The sequence below is a fragment of the Pseudonaja textilis genome, chromosome 18, assembly GCF_049901715.1.
Source record: "Pseudonaja textilis isolate UNSWEBS1 chromosome 18, rPseTex1.2, whole genome shotgun sequence".
Lineage (NCBI taxonomy): Eukaryota > Metazoa > Chordata > Lepidosauria > Squamata > Elapidae > Pseudonaja > Pseudonaja textilis.
This window is the reverse complement of record NC_142007.1, coordinates 6,764,825-6,785,445: the sequence shown is the minus strand read 5'-3', so window position 1 is coordinate 6,785,445 and position 20,621 is coordinate 6,764,825. Positions and strand designations below refer to the sequence as shown.

At 53.7% G+C, this 20,621-nt stretch overlaps 3 protein-coding genes across 5 annotated transcripts; 1 reads left to right on the top strand and 2 right to left on the bottom strand.

Moving 5' to 3' along the window:
* Positions 1–684: 684 nt before the first annotated feature.
* On the bottom strand, positions 685–5,204 carry ERMAP (erythroblast membrane associated protein (Scianna blood group)). The gene is made up of 5 exons (XM_026722632.2): positions 4,366–5,204; positions 3,545–3,640; positions 3,205–3,461; positions 2,993–3,108; positions 685–2,386 (listed from the first exon to the last, which is right to left on the bottom strand). The coding sequence occupies exons 1-5, from the start codon at positions 4,813–4,815 to the stop codon at positions 1,836–1,838; spliced, it is 1,470 nt and encodes a 489-aa protein (XP_026578417.1). The 5' UTR covers positions 4,816–5,204; the 3' UTR covers positions 685–1,835.
* A 334-nt stretch (positions 5,205–5,538) lies between these two features.
* On the top strand, positions 5,539–7,770 carry SVBP (small vasohibin binding protein). Its single transcript, XM_026722636.2, has 2 exons — positions 5,539–5,777; positions 7,421–7,770. Exons 1-2 carry the CDS (start codon positions 5,607–5,609, stop codon positions 7,505–7,507), a joined length of 258 nt encoding a protein of 85 aa, XP_026578421.2. The 5' UTR covers positions 5,539–5,606; the 3' UTR covers positions 7,508–7,770.
* A 556-nt stretch (positions 7,771–8,326) lies between these two features.
* On the bottom strand, positions 8,327–19,912 carry TMEM269 (transmembrane protein 269). 3 transcript variants are annotated; one of them, XM_087914798.1, is made up of 9 exons: positions 19,625–19,737; positions 17,233–17,308; positions 16,745–16,812; positions 16,258–16,324; positions 13,954–14,101; positions 13,043–13,140; positions 12,285–12,428; positions 11,704–11,904; positions 8,327–9,792 (listed from the first exon to the last, which is right to left on the bottom strand). In XM_087914798.1, exons 5-9 carry the CDS (start codon positions 14,001–14,003, stop codon positions 9,683–9,685), a joined length of 603 nt encoding a protein of 200 aa, XP_087770924.1. In that variant the 5' UTR covers positions 14,004–14,101; positions 16,258–16,324; positions 16,745–16,812; positions 17,233–17,308; positions 19,625–19,737; the 3' UTR covers positions 8,327–9,682. The 3 variants fall into 3 exon arrangements, with proteins under 3 accessions (XP_087770924.1, XP_026578419.1, XP_026578420.1); XM_026722634.2 differs by lacking the exon at positions 16,258–16,324 and having other exon boundaries at positions 19,625–19,912; XM_026722635.2 differs by lacking the exons at positions 16,258–16,324; positions 16,745–16,812.
* Positions 19,913–20,621: the final 709 nt, after the last annotated feature.

The following is a 20,621-nucleotide window of genomic DNA, read 5'->3' as shown; positions in this document are numbered from 1 at the left end:
GATTTGATATTTTTATTATTCCTTGAACGTCATTTGCCGCTACTATTAAGACTCCTTGACCGCCCCACCCCGCCAAAAAATAATAATAATCACGCACCATTCATACAGCCAGAATAATGACTTGGGGGGAAGTTGAGCGGTGGGGGTTTGGGGTTGAATTAAAAGCTCTGCCGCTTTGGATTGGAAGGAGACACAGTTGTTTTCTGGAGAGATGATTGTTTGGCGTGGAAAAGAACCAAGGGCATTGGGAGGAAGTCACAGAGAGGCCGAAGACACGGATGCTTTCAGCAGCGGGAAAAAATCCCCTAAACTTGGTTAATTTAACGTTGGGTAGCTCTCTCTCATGCTGCACGAATCTTGTCCCGTTTGAGGGTTTGAAGTTTAGTGCAATGGTAGAAAATGAGATGATTCAACAACCAGGCAAAATGTCTTGTGCGAATGCAGCCAACCCTGCAGGCCTTGAACAAAAAAGGGTGTTGCTGGATAAACCCCGTGGAATTTCCCTTTCCTTCCGACAACCGACATCTCGGCCAAAATTAAGCCAGTGCCTTAATTTTGGGGGGTGCCAGGAAGAGACAGCGGGACAACAGGGGACGAAGTGCAGCACCGCTTGGTCCTGGCTCCGCCTTCCAGCCTCCCCCACCCCAAATTCATAAAAGATTTAAGCGTTGCGAGAAAGCTCCGTTCATTAGCCAAACTTTTTAATTACAGACTTTTAACGGAAGAGCCACCGTTGAAAGGTTTACATAAAATGGTTTACCTCTGGCAAGGGAGACCCCGCACAACCATCCCCCTGCCCAAACTTCCATCAAAGAGCATTTTCCTCCACAGACAAACACCCTTTAAACCCCCACCCAGCAGGGACACCCCCCCCCACAAAAAAAATCCCACACATGGCATGAATTAAGCCAACACTGCCCTCTTGTGGCCATCTTGGAATGTCACATGTTTGGATCAAAAAGATTGCTGTGTTTTAAGCACCAAGTCTGCCCTTTGTGGATTCCTTCCCAACGCTTGTATTCTGAAACGGAAGCGGGGGGGAGGTTTTGCACCCAAGACAGCTTCGCTTAACCACACGGTGGGCTTTCGACTGGTCAGCACAACCCTTGTTGGCTCTAGAGGCTTCCCAGAACAGGGATTGATTAATCCAGCAACCAGGTGCAACAGGTTGCACTGAATGCCACCTCGACCCTCCGTCTCTGTAGGTGCAGGCTGGCAAGTGCAGAACCGTTTAGCACTGCAAACAGACAATAATTCTAATTTTCCCCCCACCGCCCCTTTTATAAATAACACGCGCATCCTGTGCGAGTCACGACACAAACCTCCCGGCGAGAATGAAGACCTGTAAGCCCCGTTTTATTTTAATGACTGGTCCGCTTATTCCCTTCGCTTTCATGCCCGGTTTACAAGCAGGAATCGAAACCAGCTAAGATGCTTGGCGTTCCTTCCCTCCCTCCCTCTCTCCCTAGTTTTGCAAAAAATGACAGGATGGGGAACTTTGGGGAAAAGCATGCAAATAACAAAAAACAGCCCGAATAAGGCTGACAAAAAGACACCAGACATCCCTGCATCTTAAAACACACCCTGTCCAGTATATCCTTCCTTTTTTTTGCATCTAAGAAGTGGCGAATGTCGTAGATCCCCGAGGAGAGAGTCCCAAGGCCGTCGTCCACAGAGCCGCTTCCCACGCTCTGCCCTAGAGGAAGGCTCACACCAGCCCGACTCCCCCCCGATTTGTTCACTCCGGGAGGCTCGGGACGATATATCCCTTCTGCCCGCGGTCGGAACTAATTCCACCGTTCTGCACTTGGGAACGTACGCGGCCGGGAGAGCCCTCAGATGCGGATGGTGTTGATCCGAAGCGGCTGCACGTTCTTCCCGTTGGCGTGGCTCTGTCCGGGGCTAAAGTAGGAGCAGAGTTTCCCGGGGAACTTTTCGCGGAAGGTGTAAAGCCAGGACATGTCGTCGGCGTTGTAGAAAATGAGCAGCCCCTTGGCGTAATCCAAGAAGACCCCGACTTTCTCCAGCTTGCTCTTGACGTTCAGCCGCGTCCAGGGCTCGGTGCAGGCGCTGTACTGGTTGCCGTCGTGCATGACGATGCAGTAGAAGCCGTGGCTGGGCTGGATCTGGATGTTGCCCTTGCGGGTGACGGCCTCGTGGGCCAGCCCGATCATCCACTGGGTCTTCTCCGAGACCACCACCTCCCAATAGTGGATGCCGCTGTTGAAGGCCTCCGAGCCCAGCACCGACACCTCCACGTCGAAGCGCTTGGGCGAGTCCTGCAGCGGCTGCGGGTGCAAGTTGCCGTAGGAGACGAGGGTGCAGTCGTCGGAGAGGATCAGGCGCTGGTGAGCGGTGGCCGGGTCCAGGGTCAGCGTGGCAGGCACTACGGAGGGAGGGAAGGAGAAGCCGGTCACTTGGTGGGGAAGAGCCAAGGTGATCCCTAGGAAGTAGGGTAGCTTGGTGTTCTGGAAGGGGTCACCACAAAAAGGCCATGCCAAATGGGATAAATATGGGGACTGAAGCTGCTGTCAAGGCTCTGACACTACACCCCCATTCAAATCATAAGTCTCTAGCCGCATCTCTCAGAGTAAAAGAAAACAATTAGGAGCGACCATGTCGGCGTAACCTGGGTGCAGCCGACACTTAAGATACATCATTCATTTCACCCTTGACCCTGGTCTTCCTCCCACCCTCTGGATGTATATTCTCCAATGGGACACATCCATAGCCAACAGTCATCAATCTTGCTCTCCAGTAATAATCTTGCACACCAACAGCTTCAGCTGCCTGCAATGATCTGAAGCATTTAAGGAATGCGCTACTTTCCCCCTCCCTTTTTTTGCCCGCAACTAAAAAGACCAAAGAAGTTGTTTTTTTTTAAAGTTGACAGTCCTTTTTTGGGGGGAGGGGGTGTTATGTTGCCCTTTGGAGGTTTGAAGGCCTTGGAGAGGATCTCCCCAGCACCTACCTGGGCCAGGAGATGACTCACCTGGCTGGATATCCTGGAAGAGGGATTTCCAGATGGTGTACTGCAGAGGCCCCATGTACTTGGAAGTGGGGAAGTCCTCGTAGGTGAGGCTAGTTTCGTGGATCTTCCCCTTCAGCCTTGGGGGCGGGGGGAAGGGGGGAGAGAGAGACTGAGGTTAGTCACTGCTATGCCCTTTGCCCCATGCCCTGGCTCTGCCCACTGCTTCCACCCACCTCTCCGAGAGAGAGGCTATGCCTGCCAGGAAGGTGTGCTTGTCAGTTTCTGCCAGCCGTTCCTGCAGGATCTGGCTACCTTCCTGCACCTTGCGCAGCTGCAGGCCGTAGCGCTGGATCTTCTGCTCAATGTCGTTCAGCGTCCGGGCCGTGTCGGCCTCCAGCTCCTCCAGCATGGCCTTCTGGCGTTCGCGGAGGAGCCGGTGAAGCCGCTCAAAGGCCTCGCCGATGGTGGCCCGTAAGCTCTTGGCCGAGGACTGGAAGACAGGAAGGCTGGCATTGAGCAGGTCCTGGTAACGGGATGGAAATACCCAGGGAGGAGCCCCTGCCTGGCCCTTACCTTAGTCTCAGCCAGCTGGTGCTTCAGCAGAGCCAGGGCCTCCGTGTGCCCGCGCTCGCTGTCCTGGAGGGTCTGCAGCTGCTCCTTTAGTTCCCTCTGGAATGAGACCGGCATTGGAACGAGGGTCTTGCGGCAGTGCCTGGGCAGCCCCCAACTTGATCCAGGCAGGAAAGGGCGGAGTCCGTGGGGCCCAGCCCCAGTGGGCGCCCACCACCCACCAGGAGTATCCACCATGGAGAAGCAGGAAGCCCTTTCGCCCTACAGCTACTCTGCAATGGGGTCAGAGCAGGGCTCCAGTTGGCCCCCATCCCAGGGAGGCAGGAGTGCCCTTTGGCCAACCTGGCACCCACCCCAGAGACATAGTAGCCCCCAGCTGCCCCCATCCTGAGGAAGCAAGCAGTCCCTTTGCATGGGGGGCCAGGGAAGCAAAGCCCATGACCAGCTTGGCACCACCCTGGGACCAGAGAAGACCCCGCCCAACTGCCCCCATGCCAGCCTGGCACCCACCCGGAAGTCAGAGGGGACACCCGCCATCAGCTGCCCCCATGCCAGCCTGGCACCCACCCGGAAGTCAGAGGAGACACTCCATCAGCTGCCCCCATGCCAGCCTGGCACCCACCCGGAAGTCAGAGGAGAACCCCCGTCAGCTGCCCCCATGCCAGCCTGGCACCCACCCGGAAGTCAGAGGAGACCCCCACCCTGCACCCACCGAATCAGCTGCCCCCATGCCAGCCTGGCACCCATCTTGGGGAGGGCAGGGAGCTCCCCCCATATGGCTTGACACGGGGGAGACCGTTGCCCCACCCCCGTCCCACTCCGACCTGCATCTCCTCGAAGGCCTCGTCTAGGCCGGTGACCTGGTGCTGCTCGTGCAGGGCGGGCCGGTCGCAGAAGAAGCAGACGACGGCGCGGTCGGTCAGGCAGAAGAGCCGCACTTTGGCGTGGGCTTTCCCGCAGGGCGGCGTCCCTCCGCCTCGGCCTCCCCTCCCGCCGACGCCCAGGGAGGCCTCGGGCGGGAAGGCGGCGAAGCGCTCGACGATGTTAGCCAGCTTGAGGCTGGGCGCCAGAGCCGGCGCGGAGAAAGCCCGGCGGCACTCGGGGCAATCCCGGGCGGGCGCCGCCTGCGCCTCCTGCCGGCTCCAGTGCTCGGAGATGCAGCGGCGGCAGAAGTAGTGCTCGCAGCCGAAGCTCACCGGCTCCTGGTAGAGGCCCAGGCAGATCGGGCACAGCAGCTCGTCTTTCAGGCTGCAGCCCGGAGCCGGAACGGCCATGGCGGCGCTTTCGGGAGGGGCAAGTTAGGCCGGAAAACAAAGCGGACCGTTTAGGGCGGGGAAACGCTTCTCGGGAAGAAGAAGGAAAAGGCTTCCGCTCACTTCCGGGGTCCGGGCCCGGAAGCGGCGCCTGGCTTTCTTTGCCTCTGCGGGGAGGCTGTTCTAGGCCGCGCGCGCCTCTCTATGGTGGACCCGTGACGTCAGGGAGAATGGCCCGCGCGCGCCCAGTTCAAAGCTTGGCGAGGCCAGTTTCCCCTTGTCTCTGGCGAGGAGGCCCGCTCTAGGCCGCGCGCGCCTGTCGATGGTGGGCCCGTGACGTCAGGGAGAATTTTCCCGCACGCGCCCAGTTCAAAGCTCGGCGAGGCCAGAGTTTCCCCTTGTCTCTAGCGAGGAGGCCGCTCTGGGCCGCGCGCGCGCCTTTCGTGACGTCAGAGAGGGTAGTCCGCGCGCGCGCGCCCGGCCCCTGGGTCCCTTTTTGGCGCGGCGACAGAGGCGCTCGTCGGACTTTCCTGTCTCGGCGAAGGTGGCCGCGCCGTCCTCGATAGTGGGTTTGTGACGCCGGGAGGGTGGGGTTGGGGGGTCGCGATCGCCTGTTCTTGGCCCTCGGCGCGGCGAGGGCTTGTCGCATTTCCTGTTTCTGAAAGGCCGCTCTAGGTCGCGCCGTCCTCGGTGGTGGATTTGTGACGTCAGAGGGTGGGCTCCGCGCGCGCGGGCGCGCGGCCTGCCGTGGCGCCTGCGCGTTGAGGCGCTCCTCGGACCGCCGCCTTTTTTTTTGTCGCTCTGAGGGGGAAATGGAGCCCGGCGGTGGCCGCCGCGAGAAGCTCCCGCCGCCGCCGCTGGTGCTGCCGCCTGCCAAAGGCAAGGAGGGCCCCGGGTCCAGCGGCGTCGGAGGCAACGCCCGCCTGGAGAAAGCCAAGCAGCGCTCGGCTCAGCAGGAGCTGAAGCAGCGGCAGCGCGCCGAGGTGGGCGGAGGTCTCTGAGGGAGACCCCTGAGGCGGGGGGCAATTAAAAGGGTCTGGGGGCCTACAAAGCTCCCTTTCCTCGGTCTCTGAGCTCCCCCACAGGGAATGAAGCCCCCTTGATGGAGTGGTGAGAGCGGGAGAAGCACCCGCGCTTGGGGAACTCCCCGCCACTGCTGCGTCTAACTTAGGGGCCTCCTAAGGAGAGATTTGGGGTGGGGTGGGGGGAAAGCTTATAGGCCTCGTTGCTACTTGCCGAGCCCCTCCCTCCATTTGGGCTTTTTCCCTTGTTTTTCAGGCAAGTGTGTCCTGAATCCAGGCAGTCCTCGATTTACGACCCCCTATTCAGCCCGGTATTGTTTCCGTTGCTAAGCGAGACACCTCGGTGCATTTTGCACACCACCCCCCCCACCCCGTTTGGACGACCTTTTCTTGCCCCCGTGGTTAAGGCAATCGCTGCAATTGGTTAAGTTACTTGCAGGGTTGATAAATTGAGGTTAAATTGAGTCCGGCTTCCCCCATTGACTTGGCGGGTCAGAAAGTCGCAAAACGGGATCGCTTACGACCGTCCTAAACAAGGAACCAGTTTGCAAAACGTCTGAATTTTGATCACATGACCACAGGGGAGGCTACCAGGGTCCTAAGTCCCCCTTTTTTTCGGTGCCGTTGCGACTTCGAACGGACGCTGAATGGTTGTAAGTCAAGGATTACCTGTATTACAGGTGGGATAAAGGTCAAATAAGTCACTTTTTACGTAGGCGTGGGGGACTTCTTTTCTCTTGACTCTGAAACGGCTGGCAAGGCGAGCTTCCTTTTTCTGTGGGACGGAGTCCCATTGGCAGCTTTCCATTTGTCTGTCCCCCAGTGTTTTCCAAAAAATGTCAATATTGACACCCTCCCCAGGGGTCATCAGTGGGACCACGTAAGTTATTATCGTACATTGCACAATCAGGCAAATGTTTAGCCTGGGTTTGGCATTTTTTCCCATGTATCGAGTCCTTCCCAAGGACCTAGGATAGGTGGATATTGTCGTTTGGATTATTGTTATTTTAAGATTTAATCTACAATTCGATTCGCAATCTGGGTAAAAGCTTAACAGTCCAAGTCCTAACCAAGGACCTAGGAGCTATTAAGGTAATGTCTGAGTATATAGGCAGTTGCAATTGGGGGTAGTCTTTTTTTTGTAAAGTCAAGATATTTAGGTCTAATAAGTTCAAAATGTCCACATATCTAGGCAACTGTTTGGGGATTGCTCCATGGTCTCCTATTACTATTGACACAGCCATTTATTTCTTCCTCCACAATCGCTCAACTTCAATTTGCAGATAGTGGCATTTCGTGATTTTTTTTTCTACTTGTTTCTCTTCAATTCGTGCATCTCCTGGTACTGCAATATCAATGAACTACGCTTTTTTCTTTTCCACAATAGAGGTGTCAGGCATCTTGTGGGCCAGATGTCTGTCTGTTTGGATCCAAAAGTCTCACAGGATCTTGACCTGTTCATTTTGAAGAACTTTGTTATTGTTATTGTTGTTGTTAAAATTGCATCAGATTATTTTCCTATAATGCTGGGGGGTGGATGAACAATTTCACAAAGTGATTGATGAGTTTGGGAACAATGACTTAACCTCTGCTTTGGTCTGTAGATCTATGCCCTCAACCGGGTGATGACAGAACTGGAGCAGCAACAGTTTGATGCCTTTTGCAAGCAGATGAGGGCTTCCAGTGAGTGACCCCTGCAGACAGCCAGATCTTTGCTCCCCACACAAGACTTCACTCCAGGTCTGGATGCTGGACCACGGTCAGTGGTCTGTTAAGCCACGGTGGGAAGTCCCCAGACCCTTTTTTCCTCTGTGCTACGGCAGTGCCTCTCAGCCACTTCTAAGTCCTTGCCAAAATGGAGTTTCTCATTGTTTGAACTGGTTTTTTTTAAATCCTATTTATTAAATAAAATGTGTGTTTTATATGTGTGCAAATAAATACCTGTGAGACCAAAGGCCAGTGCAGATGTGGTCTTATGATAATTCCAGGAAATCCAAAAGCCAGAAAAATGGTTTTTCTCCCCTTCCTCCTTCCCCCAAAACAGAGATTCGGGGTATGCTGCCTCTTCACATGGAAGTGTAGCTTGTAAGTCTCCGATGGGTGAAGAGTCTTAAGGCTCTTGATTGTTTGGTGTTCAAGTAATTTCCTTTTTGCACAGAAATGTCCTTTTGTATATCAGACACTTGGTGATTCTCCCTCCCTCCTTGCTCAAGGTTTACAAGAAAGAGAACAAAAAGAACTTCTCCCTTCTGTTATCGACACACAGCTGACTTTCTCAGTCTCCCTCCCATCCTCTTCCCCCTTTTTTGTCCGCTTCCGTTTGAGTGGCCTTTCTGGACTTAGTAAGGGCAAGCAGTGAGTAGCCAACAATGTGAAATGTGTACGGTAATGGAAGAGAATGGTGAAGCTTGTAACCCCACAGCTTGCCCTCTCTCCTGCTCCAAGACCGTACGAATGTCTGCCTCACTTGTCACAGTTCCCAAGCACACAAACCAAAAACACAAGAAAGCGTCTTCAGTGTTTTATGAGTTTAATTTTCCCTCCCAAACACGAGAACGTTAGTTTCAAGTACAGTTTTCCAATGACACGACATTCATCTTCCTTCTTTTTCCTCTTGTGTTTTATCTAATAGCTCTTGGGAAGAGACCGCTTTCCCGATGTACTTCGTTACCCTGACGAATATTAAAAAAATATTAAAAGCACTACCTGCCACAAGCATTTGGGGGCCCAACACCGATCTAGAATGTCTTCCATGATTCTGGCTAGAACTAGAGTCAGGGTGGAATTCTAGATCAGAGATCTACCAGTAAGGTGTATAAAGGATTCCTTTAGCAAAGCTGGGCAGCTCACAGATGTTGGCAGAAGTTTGCGCCTTCCTTTAGCCCCTCCGGTAGCAGAGGAATGTGTGGTGGGAGGGACCACCATGGACTGGCCTGTTTGCTTGGCAACTTAATTCCAGAGATCCTCCTTCTTCATACCAGATGCAGACTTTTTGCAGGCCCAGCTGGTGGGGAAATTCCCAAACTATCTCCGGCAGTAGTTCCACCCCATGTTGACGGAGGTTGGCTTAAATTTCTGGATGGCACATCGAGATTTTTCATTGCCCTGTTTCCTGTCTACTCTGTGGGAAAGACTACTCACTCATAATAGAGTAGAACGTGTGCGCAGACTACAACTGTCTTCACAAGTAGTGGAGTTTTTTAAAAGACCCAGAAAGAGCTTAACTTATCAGTTATGGGTTAAAGACAGTTTTAATATCTCACCCATTAAGAGCCAGACTTTGCTCCTCTTCTTGTGTGGGCCTGGATAAGAAGAGGGCAGTCATGTGAGAGATAATTTCCTCTTCCTCTTAAGGGGCCAAATCTGTCTCTGGAAGCAGCGGGATTCCCTTCTCTGCGCAAAGGTTGCATGTTCAGCTAGCTCACCTATTGCAAAAAACTGGTTAAAGAAGGAAGCCCCTCTGATGGATCCAGAGTGAGAACGCCACAAGAGTGGAAAGTGGCAAGAGGTCTGTATTCAAGTTTTCCCCATGTCCCTAAAAGCTATCAGCGAGTAAACAACTGGCATTAAAAAATATATAAGCAAGGGTATAAAGAATCTGTACGTAACTACACTGACCAAAGACTCAGCATGTTAGCCAACTGTTGACTTCGTTCTTCAGGCAACAGGCAGCCCAACAAGGGGACGCACTGCCGGAAGCAATGGATAAATTTCCCAGACGTTTTTTATCATCTCAAGTTGATGAAAGACTTCAGCATTTAGACAAAACATGGATTTTTAACACTGGATTCATCGTCCCAGTCGCTGAAGGGACTGCCTTGGCGGGGTGCAGTGCTGGCAGCGTCCACTCGCACCCTCTGACGAGTTTAGACTTTGTAACTCCACAAAGTGTTGGGGAAAAAAATGTATGATATGGACCAAATCAGGAAGTAGAGAGAGGCCAGGAAGGAGGTGTGAAACAGGAGCACCAAGATACCTGCAGTGGCCAAGAGAGAAAGAGTTAAAGAAGCCCCTTGAGGCGAGCCAGATCCTCGGATTCTGGATCCCTCCCTTGGCAACACGCGATGTTTTTGAAAATCTGTCGGCTTTCTGTCTTTAGGCCATCAGACACAACAGTCTTGTGCCTGCAGATCACAGGTGGATTCCCGCTGCAGATCACCTGATTTATGGGGGGTCAAAGTCCCATTAGTCCTGCTCTCTGGAATGTCAGCATACCTCTGCTTTAATCCCCACTCATTAAGGTTTTTTCCCCTCCCCTCCGAGGAAACGGCAGTTTGTTCAGTTCTATTTACCATAAAGTCTTGCAAGGAAAGGGATTAACTGGAACAACTGGGAATTGCGGAAATTGATATTCAGAAGACATGAGGCAACATCAGTAAAGACCTCACTGTCCCCCTGAATCCAGGTTTGTTTGGACATTTTAAGCACGAAGGGCGCTTAAAAATATTTTTATTTTTCCCCAAACCAAACCCTTTTAGCTTCTCACACCATACAGTCTTTGTTTTTATTTTTTAGCCAGCCATTTTCTCATTCTTCTAATGAGACTGCAGTGTCCCAGATTGGAGCAATCAAACGTTCCTCTAGACCAGGGGTCAGCAATCTGTGGCTCTGGAGCCGCATGTGTCTCCTTCATCCCTGTGCTGTGGCTCCGTGTCGCCAATTGGCTCCACAATTGATAGGGCTTTTGGTTAGGACAGGTAGAGGAAAAAGGATGCGCTAGGAGGAGACTGTAGTAGGGGAACCACCATAGAGACTGGTTGGCTCCAGAATTGAATAGGGGGCTCTTTGTAGCCCTGGTCAAAAGGGACCAGCAGAGATTATACTACCTGAGAGTTCTCAGAAAACAACACCTGAATGAAAAACTGCTGGTGACCTTCTACCGCTGCACCATAGAGAGTATCTTAACTTACTGCACCTCTGTATGGTTTGCCAATTGCACAGGGGCAGATAGGACAGCACTCCAGAGGGTTAACGTCATTGTCTAGAAGATCATTGGTTGCCCTCTCTCCTCTTTGGAAGAGCTTTATAGCTCCCGCTGCCTTAAGAAAGTTCAAAACATTCTCCAAGATCCATCTCATCCTGGGCACCTTTTTTCTTTTTTTGGAACTATTACCATCTGGCAGACGGTACAGGATAATAAAAACAAGGACAAATAGGCTGAAAAACAGCTTCTAACCCAGGGCAATAGTTCTGTTGAATTCTACCGCCTAGTGCAGTGTTAGTGTAGTGTTGGGGGTTTTCAATTCAGTGTGTGGAGTGTGAAGGATGTGTGTTTGTGTTTATTTTCGTGGTCATGATGTTTGCTGAAGATGGTGTTCGATTTCGTTGCGTGAGGTGCAGTGACACTAAACTAAACTTTGAGTGTTTAAGGTTGCCAACCCCTGTTCTAGCCAAAACAGCTTCTGAACTACTGAAAAACAGCTCAAACTTTTAGAGGTTCTTCGAGGTTCAAATGATGTCCGTCCCATCTGGTTGCAAATAAGCCCTTTTTTTGTAAGGAAGAGAGATAAGCCTACTCTCCTGTAACAAGGGAACTTGTTACAGGGAAGACACTGGACGTACCCAGGAGTGGGATCTGACCGGCACAACCAGTTTGGAGAGCGCGCACGTGCACGTGTCAAACGTGTGCTGCAGACACTTGCACGCTACCAGCTCCGGCCAGCATTTACCTTCTCCAGCTGATGAGCGGCACTCAGCTGTGCCATGCAAAGTAGCTGAGGAGGAAAACGCGGCCACTAAAGGACAGCCTAGAGCCGGGGAGGGCAAGAGGGCCAAACAGCAGACCCCAAATCTCATCCCAGTGAACCTGTTCAGTGTCAGCTGCTCTTCGGGGCTACCGGTTCTATAAAACCAGACCGAACTGGTAGGATCTCAGCCCTGGACCTACCTCCTCCGAAGATGGCCTTCTTCCAAGCCTGGGACTCCAGCACTTTGTCATGGGGATAGAAGCCTTGGTCCACCATGAAAAGGATCATCACCATGGCCATCAGGCGCATGGCCACCAGGTGGCCTCCGGTCAGGAAGTAGGTGGCTGCTACCATGGAAGCGCCGTAGGGACATGGCAAACCCCGGTACATAAAGGGCATCCCTGTGGATGAACAGAAGGGAAGAGAAAAGAGACGCACAAATTCACTGAGGGGCAGACCGTAGTCCTGTGATCCCCCAGCTACACCCCCCCAAAAAAGGACAGAGTATGTTGTGTCCGTCACAAAGATCTATTTCTGCTGTTGGGCAGGTTAAAATGTCAGCTGGGCGTGTTGAAAAGCGCACCAATTCCTTTATGGAAAGGCAGCATCCAGAACCTTACGAAAACACAGCATCGCGATCCCACTTTTCCCCGTTGAAAAGCACGCTCTTAAACCTAGACAGAGCTTGGCCACGACTACTTGTGGCATCCCAAGGTGGGATAACTTTTCCCCCACACACACACACATCCCCCCCATGAGATCTTTCCCCATCCAGGCTCACCGCTGGAGAAGAAACACAGCCGCGTAAACACCGCCAGCACGTAGACGATCACCAGCAATCCGTCAAGGAGTCCGTGGGCCTGCAGAAGGAGGCCCGTGGCCAGGCCAAAGGAGGTGAAGTCTGCAAAGTCGTCCAGTTTAGCCCCTGCAGGCGATGCAGAAAAGGGACATGGTTAGTCTCCGTCCAAGCCAGGATCTGTCAAGTGTCATTTCCCGGGGATAGACGCCTCTGCTTTCATTCATTGAGTGATGCCAAAAAGTAATAATAACCCTTCTCTCCGAGCTTACATGGAGTGGGGGCTTCCAGAAAAAAAGGACTTAAATGGGGAGGGGGAATCAATGCCTCCTACCCAACCTGGTGCCCTCCAGATGCCGACCAAGGAAAAGTAGCCAGGTGGAAAAACTGCAGTCTCAAGGCTAAACAGATTCTCTGTGTTGAGGGGACAACAATGGTATTTGAGGCACTTAAAGACAATGAAATGGGAACCAGGACTTCTTCGGTTTGAAGGAGCTCTTGGCTCCCTAGATAGTAGCCCCAAACTTTTCGGAAGGACCGAGGCGGCCTCTCCAGTTCTCCCGTGGCTCAGGACCTCCCTGAGTGTCCGGTTTCCCCCTCGGAAGAACGCCTTCCTTCAAGGACCTCCTACCGCCTAGCTTGGCTGTTTCTGCATCGTCTGGAGGTTGGCCAGATCTTGGGGATCACCAACTAAAGTGAGTTGGAGGCGAAGGCCCCAAGGGGGATGTGGGGAGGGGACTCACCCAAGGCAGAGCAGGCGTTGAGTTGCCTCGCGACGGCTCCGTCGGCAAGGTCCAGCACGAAGCCCGTGAGGACTAGCCAGCCCGCGTAGTGGTACTGCCTGGAGGAGGGGAAGGAGAAGGTGAAATAGGAGGAGGGAGGAGGAGGAAGAAGGAGAAGGAGAAGGAGAGAAGAGAAAGGGAAGGAAGGAAGAAGAAGGAAAAAAAAAGAAAGAAAGAAAGAAAGAAAGAAAGAAAGAAAGAAAGAAAGAAAGAAGGAAGGAAGGAAGGAAGGAAGGAAGGAAAGAAAGAAGGAAGGAAAGAAAGAAAAGAAAGAAGGAAAGAAAGAAAAGAGAAAAGAAGGAAAGAAAGAAAAAAGAAAGAAAGAGAAAGAAGGAAAGAAAGAAGAAGGAAAAGAAGGAAAGAAAGAGAAAGAAGGAAAGAAAGAAAAGAAAAAGAAGGAAGGAAGGAAAGAAAGAGAGAGAGAAAGAAAGAAAGAAAGAAAGAAAGAAAGAAAGAAAGAAAGAAAGAAAGAAAAAGAGAAAGAAAGAAAGATTGCTTCTTGTGTCCATAGATGCTCTCCCCGTCTCCCGCCCAGTCCTGCCACCCCACTTGATCTCTGGCCCACTGGATCCGGAAAAGTCTGGGCAGTAGGAATTCTCTCTGTTGTGAATCCAGCTAGATCCCAACCTTTCCTGCAGAGGCAGAAGGATGAGACTGCAGCCTGGCATTGCCAGCACAGAGGCAGCTGAAGTTCAGAGAGAAACTGCGGTGTGAAAATATATGGCCTGGTGGCCACCGTGTCCCACGGTTCTCTCTGCAGTGGCACCAGAGTGGTGCTGAGGCCCTCTTCTGGGATCTTTTCAACCTGCCCAGTGTTGAACGGAGAGCCACAGCGGCCAAGAAGCAGAGCTCCGGGCCAACCTTCCACCTACCCGTTAAGGCTGCAGAGGACGGAGGAGAGGCCCATGAGAAGGTTGGCCATAGAGATAGAGTTGGCCGCATTCTTGCGCAGGAACTCGACAGCTTGCGCACGGCCTGCCTGCTCACTCAAGAAGAGCTTCTTGGTGCATTGGAAGATTCCTGGAAGAAGACATCAGAAGGGGCGGATTGAGAAGCTGAGAGGATCCCTCCCCAGGGCAGCTGCAAAGAAGAAGTCCTTCCGTCCCATCCGTGCTCTGAGCTCCCTCTTGGTTCCAAACGGGAGAAATTACGAGATGGACAAGGCCAGCTGTGTTCAGCCTGCGTGGCCCAGACGTAAGCACCCCCTGCATATGGCAGAAACACGCAGAGGGAGACGGGCCCTGCATTCAAGAGCCCAGCTCTTCCCCAAGGGCCTCTGCCCCCACCATGGTTAGTTCATCCAGTCCACATGTGTTATACCGGTGCCTGCCACAAGGCTGCGCACGCAGGCAGGCAGCCAGGTCATCACCCTCTGAAGCCTTCACTCCGGTGGGCGACAGGGCAAGCCCGCCTGGCAGAAGAGGTGACTGGCTGGGTTTCAGCCAGGAGGACAGGTGTTGACTCAACCCTGGGACTTGAGGAGGCAACGGGTGATCCACTGCCTGCATCACCCGCGACCTGGATTCTCCGCCTCATTGGAAACCTGCGGGCAGCTGCGGGCCAGAGGATTTCATGCGGCTCCAGATAACAGATCGGAGAAGTGGAGGGCTGTGCAGAAAGCACAGGTCAAGGGGTCCGGGGTGGGGGTGGGGGGAGGGGCAGGAAGCAGCCCCTCAATTTCATTCAGGGCCTCATCAGTCCAAAGATAAAGGTCAGAGGTCAGGGAGGGTGAGACCAGAGGTGGTCTTCAGCCGGTTCTGACTGGTTCTGGAGAACCGGGAGCGGAAATTTTGAGTCGTTCGGAGAACCAGCAAATCCCACCTCTGACTGGCCCCCATCTCTTCTCTGCCTCCCACTGAGTCCCAGCTGATCGGCTGGATCTTCTTTGGCTGCCCTACCCAGGAGAATGGAGCTGGAAAGTAGGTTAGTGGGGTGGGCAGGGAATGGGGGTTTTGAAGTCTCCTTCCCCTGCCAGGCCCACCAAGCCGATACTACTGGCTACCACAGAACCGCTAGTAAAACATTTGAATCCCACCACTGGGCAAGACCCCTCCCCGCAAACAAAGCCAAACAGACCTCATTTCTTCACATTTCTACACCGTATCAGTGTGTGCATTGGCTGGTTCGTTTTAGTGCCAAAAGGCAGCAGCTATAATCACTTTAAAAAGGAGCAAAGTTCAAATCAAGCATCCGTTCTGGCTGTTTTAAGCTTGCAAGAACAATTTGCATCCCAATCCAAATTCCAGGGAAGCTGCGGAGAGCTGGATGCCTCTTGTCTGAGTGCTGAGGTTTTCCCTCTTTCTGTTCCTATGCCAAACATCCAGCTTTCCAAGCGGGGTTAGTTGCCACGAAGCAACAAACCACCATGTTATGAATTTATTTACCAGCTTTGGGGGCTCACCATCTTGAGACGGCCACACTCAATGAGCTGTGTTCAAGCATCAGACTTAGCCAGGGCAAGGGGTGGACACAGCAGTTAAGTTCTTGCCATCAAGACCGTAAACCTGGCTGGTACCTGCCAGAGGTGCTTAGGTTGGCTCCTCAGGGAAGATACCCATCGTTCTGACCCAAACCTTGTTCCAAGGAAACAAACAGAGGTAACAGCAAAACCTTTCTAACGATTCTTTATGAATTCTGTTCCTTCCCGGTTAAAAGGCTACTAAAACTAATGGTCTCTGATAAGAACGGGCCTTGCCAAGGTGGTGCAAGGCTGCCAAGAACACTAGAGAAAATTGCCAAGAAATATTTCAAACGGAAAGTTTCCAAACACAAACTTAAGATATTCCAAACGTCCATAAGGCTTGAGTGCAAAAACGTCTTTGCTTCCTGCAAAGAACTCCGGTTTCTCAGCTGGCTTTCATCCCTTAAGGGAGGGGCCATCACCTTGCAGCCTTACTCCCGAGTCGCCCGTGCTGCTGCAGCTGCCCTTTCCTTCGAGCAACCCTACGCGCACTGAGCACAGGCTCCTCGGGGACCTCTTCCTCACTGCTGCCAGCCTCCACAATCTCCACTCCCTGATGGTCCTGGCCCCATCCCTGCATCCCACGCAGGCCCCTCATCCGAGTCCTCGCTCTCCGAGACCTCAGCGGTCCACACCTGCTGCCGGCGGACCACAACACCCATATCAGGATAGGCGGAAGCGAAGGGAGATGGGAAGAAAGCCAAAGACCACCCACCCAAGGGTCTTTGGGAGGGTCCCGGGTTGGATATAGTCTGGGTGTTTTCTTTTGGACTGGCAGCATTCTATGGGGAAAAATAACCAGGCGTGTTTTCTGCCCTCCTTGCAGCACCGGGCTGAGATTGTGGCACCCTGGCAGCCCTGCAGAGCCGGGAGAAACGGGCCCCCGCCTGCTTTAGAGGTCGCTGCTGGCATCCAAGGACGGGTCTCCTCAGGGCAATGGAAGCGAGAGGAAGCGGGCGCCACGGATCAAAGTAAGTCTCGTGTGAGCTTTAGGGTGCTGAGATTGTCCTCTCACACTTTGTGGACCCAAAGGGGCCCCCCGCTGCCTTTGGGGTGGCTTCCCTTCTGGCTTATTTGCCCCTCTGGTCCCCAGTTTTTTTGGGGTGGGGAGGAATTGAGCCCCATTGGAGGCCAGACGTCGGAGGGAGAGAGGAGCCTGGGGTGGCGGAAGGGAAGAGGTATCAGCTCTATATCTGACTTACCAGAATGGGGAGATGCTATCCACATTGTGGTCGTCGTTCAGCCGGAAATCCCTGCCCTGCTGATGTCCCTGAAATTGAAGGGGGCGGGTGGGGGGGGGCGTTAGAGGCCTGCCTGCCTCTTGGCAGAGGGAGCCATGAAAAACAAAGCACAGTGGAGTTTTCTCTTGCTTGTAAACAATGAGCAAGAGTCACTTTCCCGGCAGGCCAATAGTTCTAGCATTTTCCCCCCTGCAAGCGTCGGTCAATCGCGTTTTGGCAGCGAGGTTTAAGAAGAGGCAGGGATGAAGAGAGGGTGGGGCGGAGGAAGCCCAAAAGGGACCCTACCCCTTCCGAAATAAGATGGATCACGGAATGGGGCTGAAGCCAGTTTCGTCTCATGGGGAAAAAAAAAAAACAACCCCAGGCGATGGTGAGTTCTAGTCCAACCTTGGCCCAAAAAGACCCCCCTGGGTGACTTTGGGTCAGTCTATCCTTTCAGCCCAACTAACCTCACAGGAAAGGCGTTTTAGGCTACAAGTCGAAGGAGGACGGAGGGTTAGGTATCTTTCCCACGTCGAGTTATTTCTAAAAGAAAAAAGAAAATAAAGGCAGGATTAAAAAAAAATACCTGAGGGGCGTAGTGGCTCAAGGGCTAAGATGCTGAGCTTCTCCGTCAGAAAGGTCGGCGGTTCGAATCCCCAACGCTGCCTAATGGAGTGAACTCCCGTTCCTGGTCCCAGCTTCTGCCAACCTGGCAGTTCAAAAGCATGTAAAAAAAAAAATGCAAGTAGGAAAATAGGGACCACTTTGGTGGGAAGGGAACAGCGTTGCATACGCTTTCAGCGTTTAGTCCTGCCGGCCACATGACCACGGAGACGTCTTCGGACAGCGCTGGCTCTTCTTCGGCTTTGCGACGGAGATGAGCAGCGCCCCCTAGAGCCGGAAACGACTGGCACATAGGTGCGAGGGGAACCTTTACCTTTAAAAACACCTTTTTAAAAAAAGAACCAGCAGAGTTCATCCCATGGAGCACGCCACTGGCTGCTGAATTGGAGGAGCATGAACGTTGCCTGTCCCTGCTGTTGGGAGGAGGGCAACTGGCACATGGCCTGGAGGGCAGGCTGAGCCTTCGGGTTTGCTGACGAGGTTCCCGGCCACTGACGGGGACGGTTTTTATTTTTGTTTTTGGAAAGACTGGGTGGGGATTTGACTTAGGGCCTGCCCCCACGCTCTGCGCTCTCTTGCCCTCACCACTCTCTTCCACTGCGAACAAACAGTCTGGATTGTGCCCGAAGGGTGAAGACATTTCTAGCGTATGCCACAAAGGCGGTTTCTAACTTAACTCGGTTCGGTGACCTGTACCCACATTCTGTGCGGGGTCTCATGGTGGGGGTGGGGGAATAGGGGGCCAAAGCATTTCAACGTGCCTGAGAATTGGATGCTGGGCTAAATTGGAGCCAGGATTCTCCTTCCGGCAGGTCTGTGGCACGAGGAGGACGGAGGGAGGGAGGGACTGAGGGTCCCTGCACGCCAAGGGTCTTTCAACTTGGCATGTGTAAGACTTGTGGACTTCAACCCCCAGAATTCCAGAGCTAACATGGACTGGAGGAAGAGGAATCCTGGGAGTTGAAGTCCACAAGTCTCAAAGCTGCCAAGTTTGAAGACCCCTGGAATAGATAGAGGAAAAGAGGTAGGGTGGGTAGGTAGGTAGGTAGGTAGGTAGGTAGATAGATAGATAGATAGATAGATAGATACTGTAGATCAGGGGTCTTCAAGCTTGACAGCTTTAAGACTTGTGGACTTCAATTCCCAGAATTCCTCCTCCAGTCACATTAGCTCAGGGATTCTGGGAGCTGAAGTCCACAAGTCTTAAACTTGCCAAGTTTGGAGACCCTTGGATTAGATAGATAGATAGATAGATAGATAGATAGATAGATAGATAGATAGACAGACAGACAGACAGACAGACAGGCAGACAGAATAGATCAAGGATCTTCAAACTTGACAGCTTTAAGACTTGTGGACTTCAACTCCCAGAATTCCCGAGCTAACATGGACTGGAGGAAGAGGAATCCTGGGAGTTGAAGTCCACCAGCCTCAAAAAGCTGTCCAGTTTTGAAGAGCCCCTGCTGTACCGCTCAGCAGGCAGGGGCAAGAGGGGAGGGTGGGAGGACCAATGCCAGCTGGGATGCTACCAGCCGGGAAGAGGGGTTGGGTTTAAGTCTCCAGACCCGCCTCCCCCCCACCCCCGCCTCCCCAACGAGAGAAGTGGGCAGGCATCCCAGGATGAGGAACTTGAGCATCGGGGCACTCTGGGCTCACGAGCATCCTGGCACCACTTTCCCCTGGCCGGATCCCCCTGCCAGCTGACGCCTCCTGCGTTTCTGCACTCCGGGGTCGGCGGGTTTAGGGAGAGACGGTTCCCAGAAGGGAGGAGGCTCCTGGCTCTCAACTCCCTGCCCTCGTCGCCTTCCCCTCCGGGGATCCGAGGGGAGGAAGGGCAGCCTGGGGAGGGGGAACCCCGGGGAGACTCCTGGGCAGGTGCAGAGCCACCCCCACGGCCGGATCTCAGCCTGCAGAAGTCGCCCCCCTCCCCAGCGCCGCCGCGGGGATGTGGTCCGCTGGAGGGGTCTTCCCCGCCCCGGCCGCCTCCCCGGCTCGTCCAGCATCCCCGCTGGAAGTTTTAACGGAGGCCGCGGGAGCGCCTGAAGATGCCCCCGCTCCAGATCTCCCTGGCAGGGAAGGATCCCGGGGCACGGGCGCCGTCGCGGCTAGACTGCTCCCGGAGCAGGTGGAAGCCCCACCGCCGGCCGCCCGCTTTCTGCGGCGTCCTCCCAGGCTCGGACCGCCTCCCGCGGGTCCCGCCCGTCCGTCCGACGCACCTCCTTCTCTCTCGCTTACCTTCCGCCGCGCTCCGCAGCCGCCCCGCTCCCTCGCCGCCCGACGCTTTTATGCTGCGCATCTCGCCGCCTCCGCCGCCGCGGCCGCTCCGGAAAATTCCACTCGGAGGGACGGGGCGGAGCCCGCGGCCCCTCCTCCGAAGCCCCACTCCGTCCCCCGCCCTCGCGGAGGATCCCTCTCCGCGCGCCCCCACCCAAAACTCTTGGTCCCGTTTCAGCACCCGGCCAGGTCGGGCGGGACGGGGCGAAAGGAAGCGACTTTGCCCCCTTTCCCCCGTTCCTCTCCTTCTGGCTCCTGGCATTGCCCGCTTGCAAAGCGCCCGGCCATGGCACCTCCCCGCCTTTCCTCGCGGCCTAATGACTTCTCCCCGCGGAGGCAGCCTCTGGAACCGAGAGCCTTGCAAGTGGAAACGTTGGGCATGGCTTAGGCTACCCTGCGGCCTTTCGGTGCCTGCCCCAGTTGCACCATTCTTGTTAGGGTTCTCTTTTATTTAAAAAAAATAAAATAAAAGAGGAAGAGCACGCAAGGAAGAGTAATCAGGACGATGAAGGGACTGGAGGCTAAAATGTACACAGAGGCAGGAACCGGGCCTGGCTAGTCTAGGGAAGAGAAGGACCAGGGGAGACAGGGGAGCAGCCTTCCAAGATTTGAGGGGCTGCCCCAGAGAGGAGGAGGAAGGGGTCAAGCTATTCTCCAAGACACCAGAAGGCCAGACAAGGAATAATAATGGATGGAAACGGATCCAGGAGAGATTCAACCTGGAAATGAGGAGGAATTTTCTGACAGGGAGAACCATCGAGCCATGGAACAGAAGTTGCCCTCGGGAGTTGTGGGAGAGTCATCACTTGAGACTCTCGAGAAGAGATTGGACTTCCCTCTGTCAGGAATGGTGTAGGGTCTCCTGCTTAAGTGGGTGGGGTGGGGGTTGGACTAGATGACCTACAAGGTCCCTTCCAACTCTGTGAACACTGGGTGCCTTAGCACCACTCCCTCTGTC

Bases quoted from the DNA above. Each gene is read 5' to 3' on its own strand.
- ERMAP (XM_026722632.2), bottom strand. From the start codon at position 4,815: ATGGCCGTTCCGGCTCCGGGCTGCAGCCTGAAAGACGAGCTGCTGTGC. The intron at 3,641-4,365 runs GTCGGAGTGGGA...GTCTCATTCCAG, and splicing joins AGGCCTTCGAGGAGATGCAG to AGGGAACTAAAGGAGCAGCT. The intron at 2,387-2,992 runs GTGAGTCATCTC...CTCCCTCCGTAG, and splicing joins CTTCCAGGATATCCAGCCAG to TGCCTGCCACGCTGACCCTG.
- SVBP (XM_026722636.2), top strand. From the start codon at position 5,607: ATGGAGCCCGGCGGTGGCCGCCGCGAGAAGCTCCCGCCGCCGCCGCTG. The intron at 5,778-7,420 runs GTGGGCGGAGGT...TTTGGTCTGTAG, and splicing joins AGCAGCGGCAGCGCGCCGAG to ATCTATGCCCTCAACCGGGT.
- TMEM269 (XM_026722634.2), bottom strand. From the start codon at position 16,769: ATGTGGATAGCATCTCCCCATTCTG. The intron at 11,905-12,284 runs GTGAGCCTGGAT...GTTCATCCACAG, and splicing joins GCTGTGTTTCTTCTCCAGCG to GGATGCCCTTTATGTACCGG. The intron at 9,793-11,703 runs GTAGGTCCAGGG...TGGCCACTGCAG, and splicing joins GAAGGCCATCTTCGGAGGAG to GTATCTTGGTGCTCCTGTTT.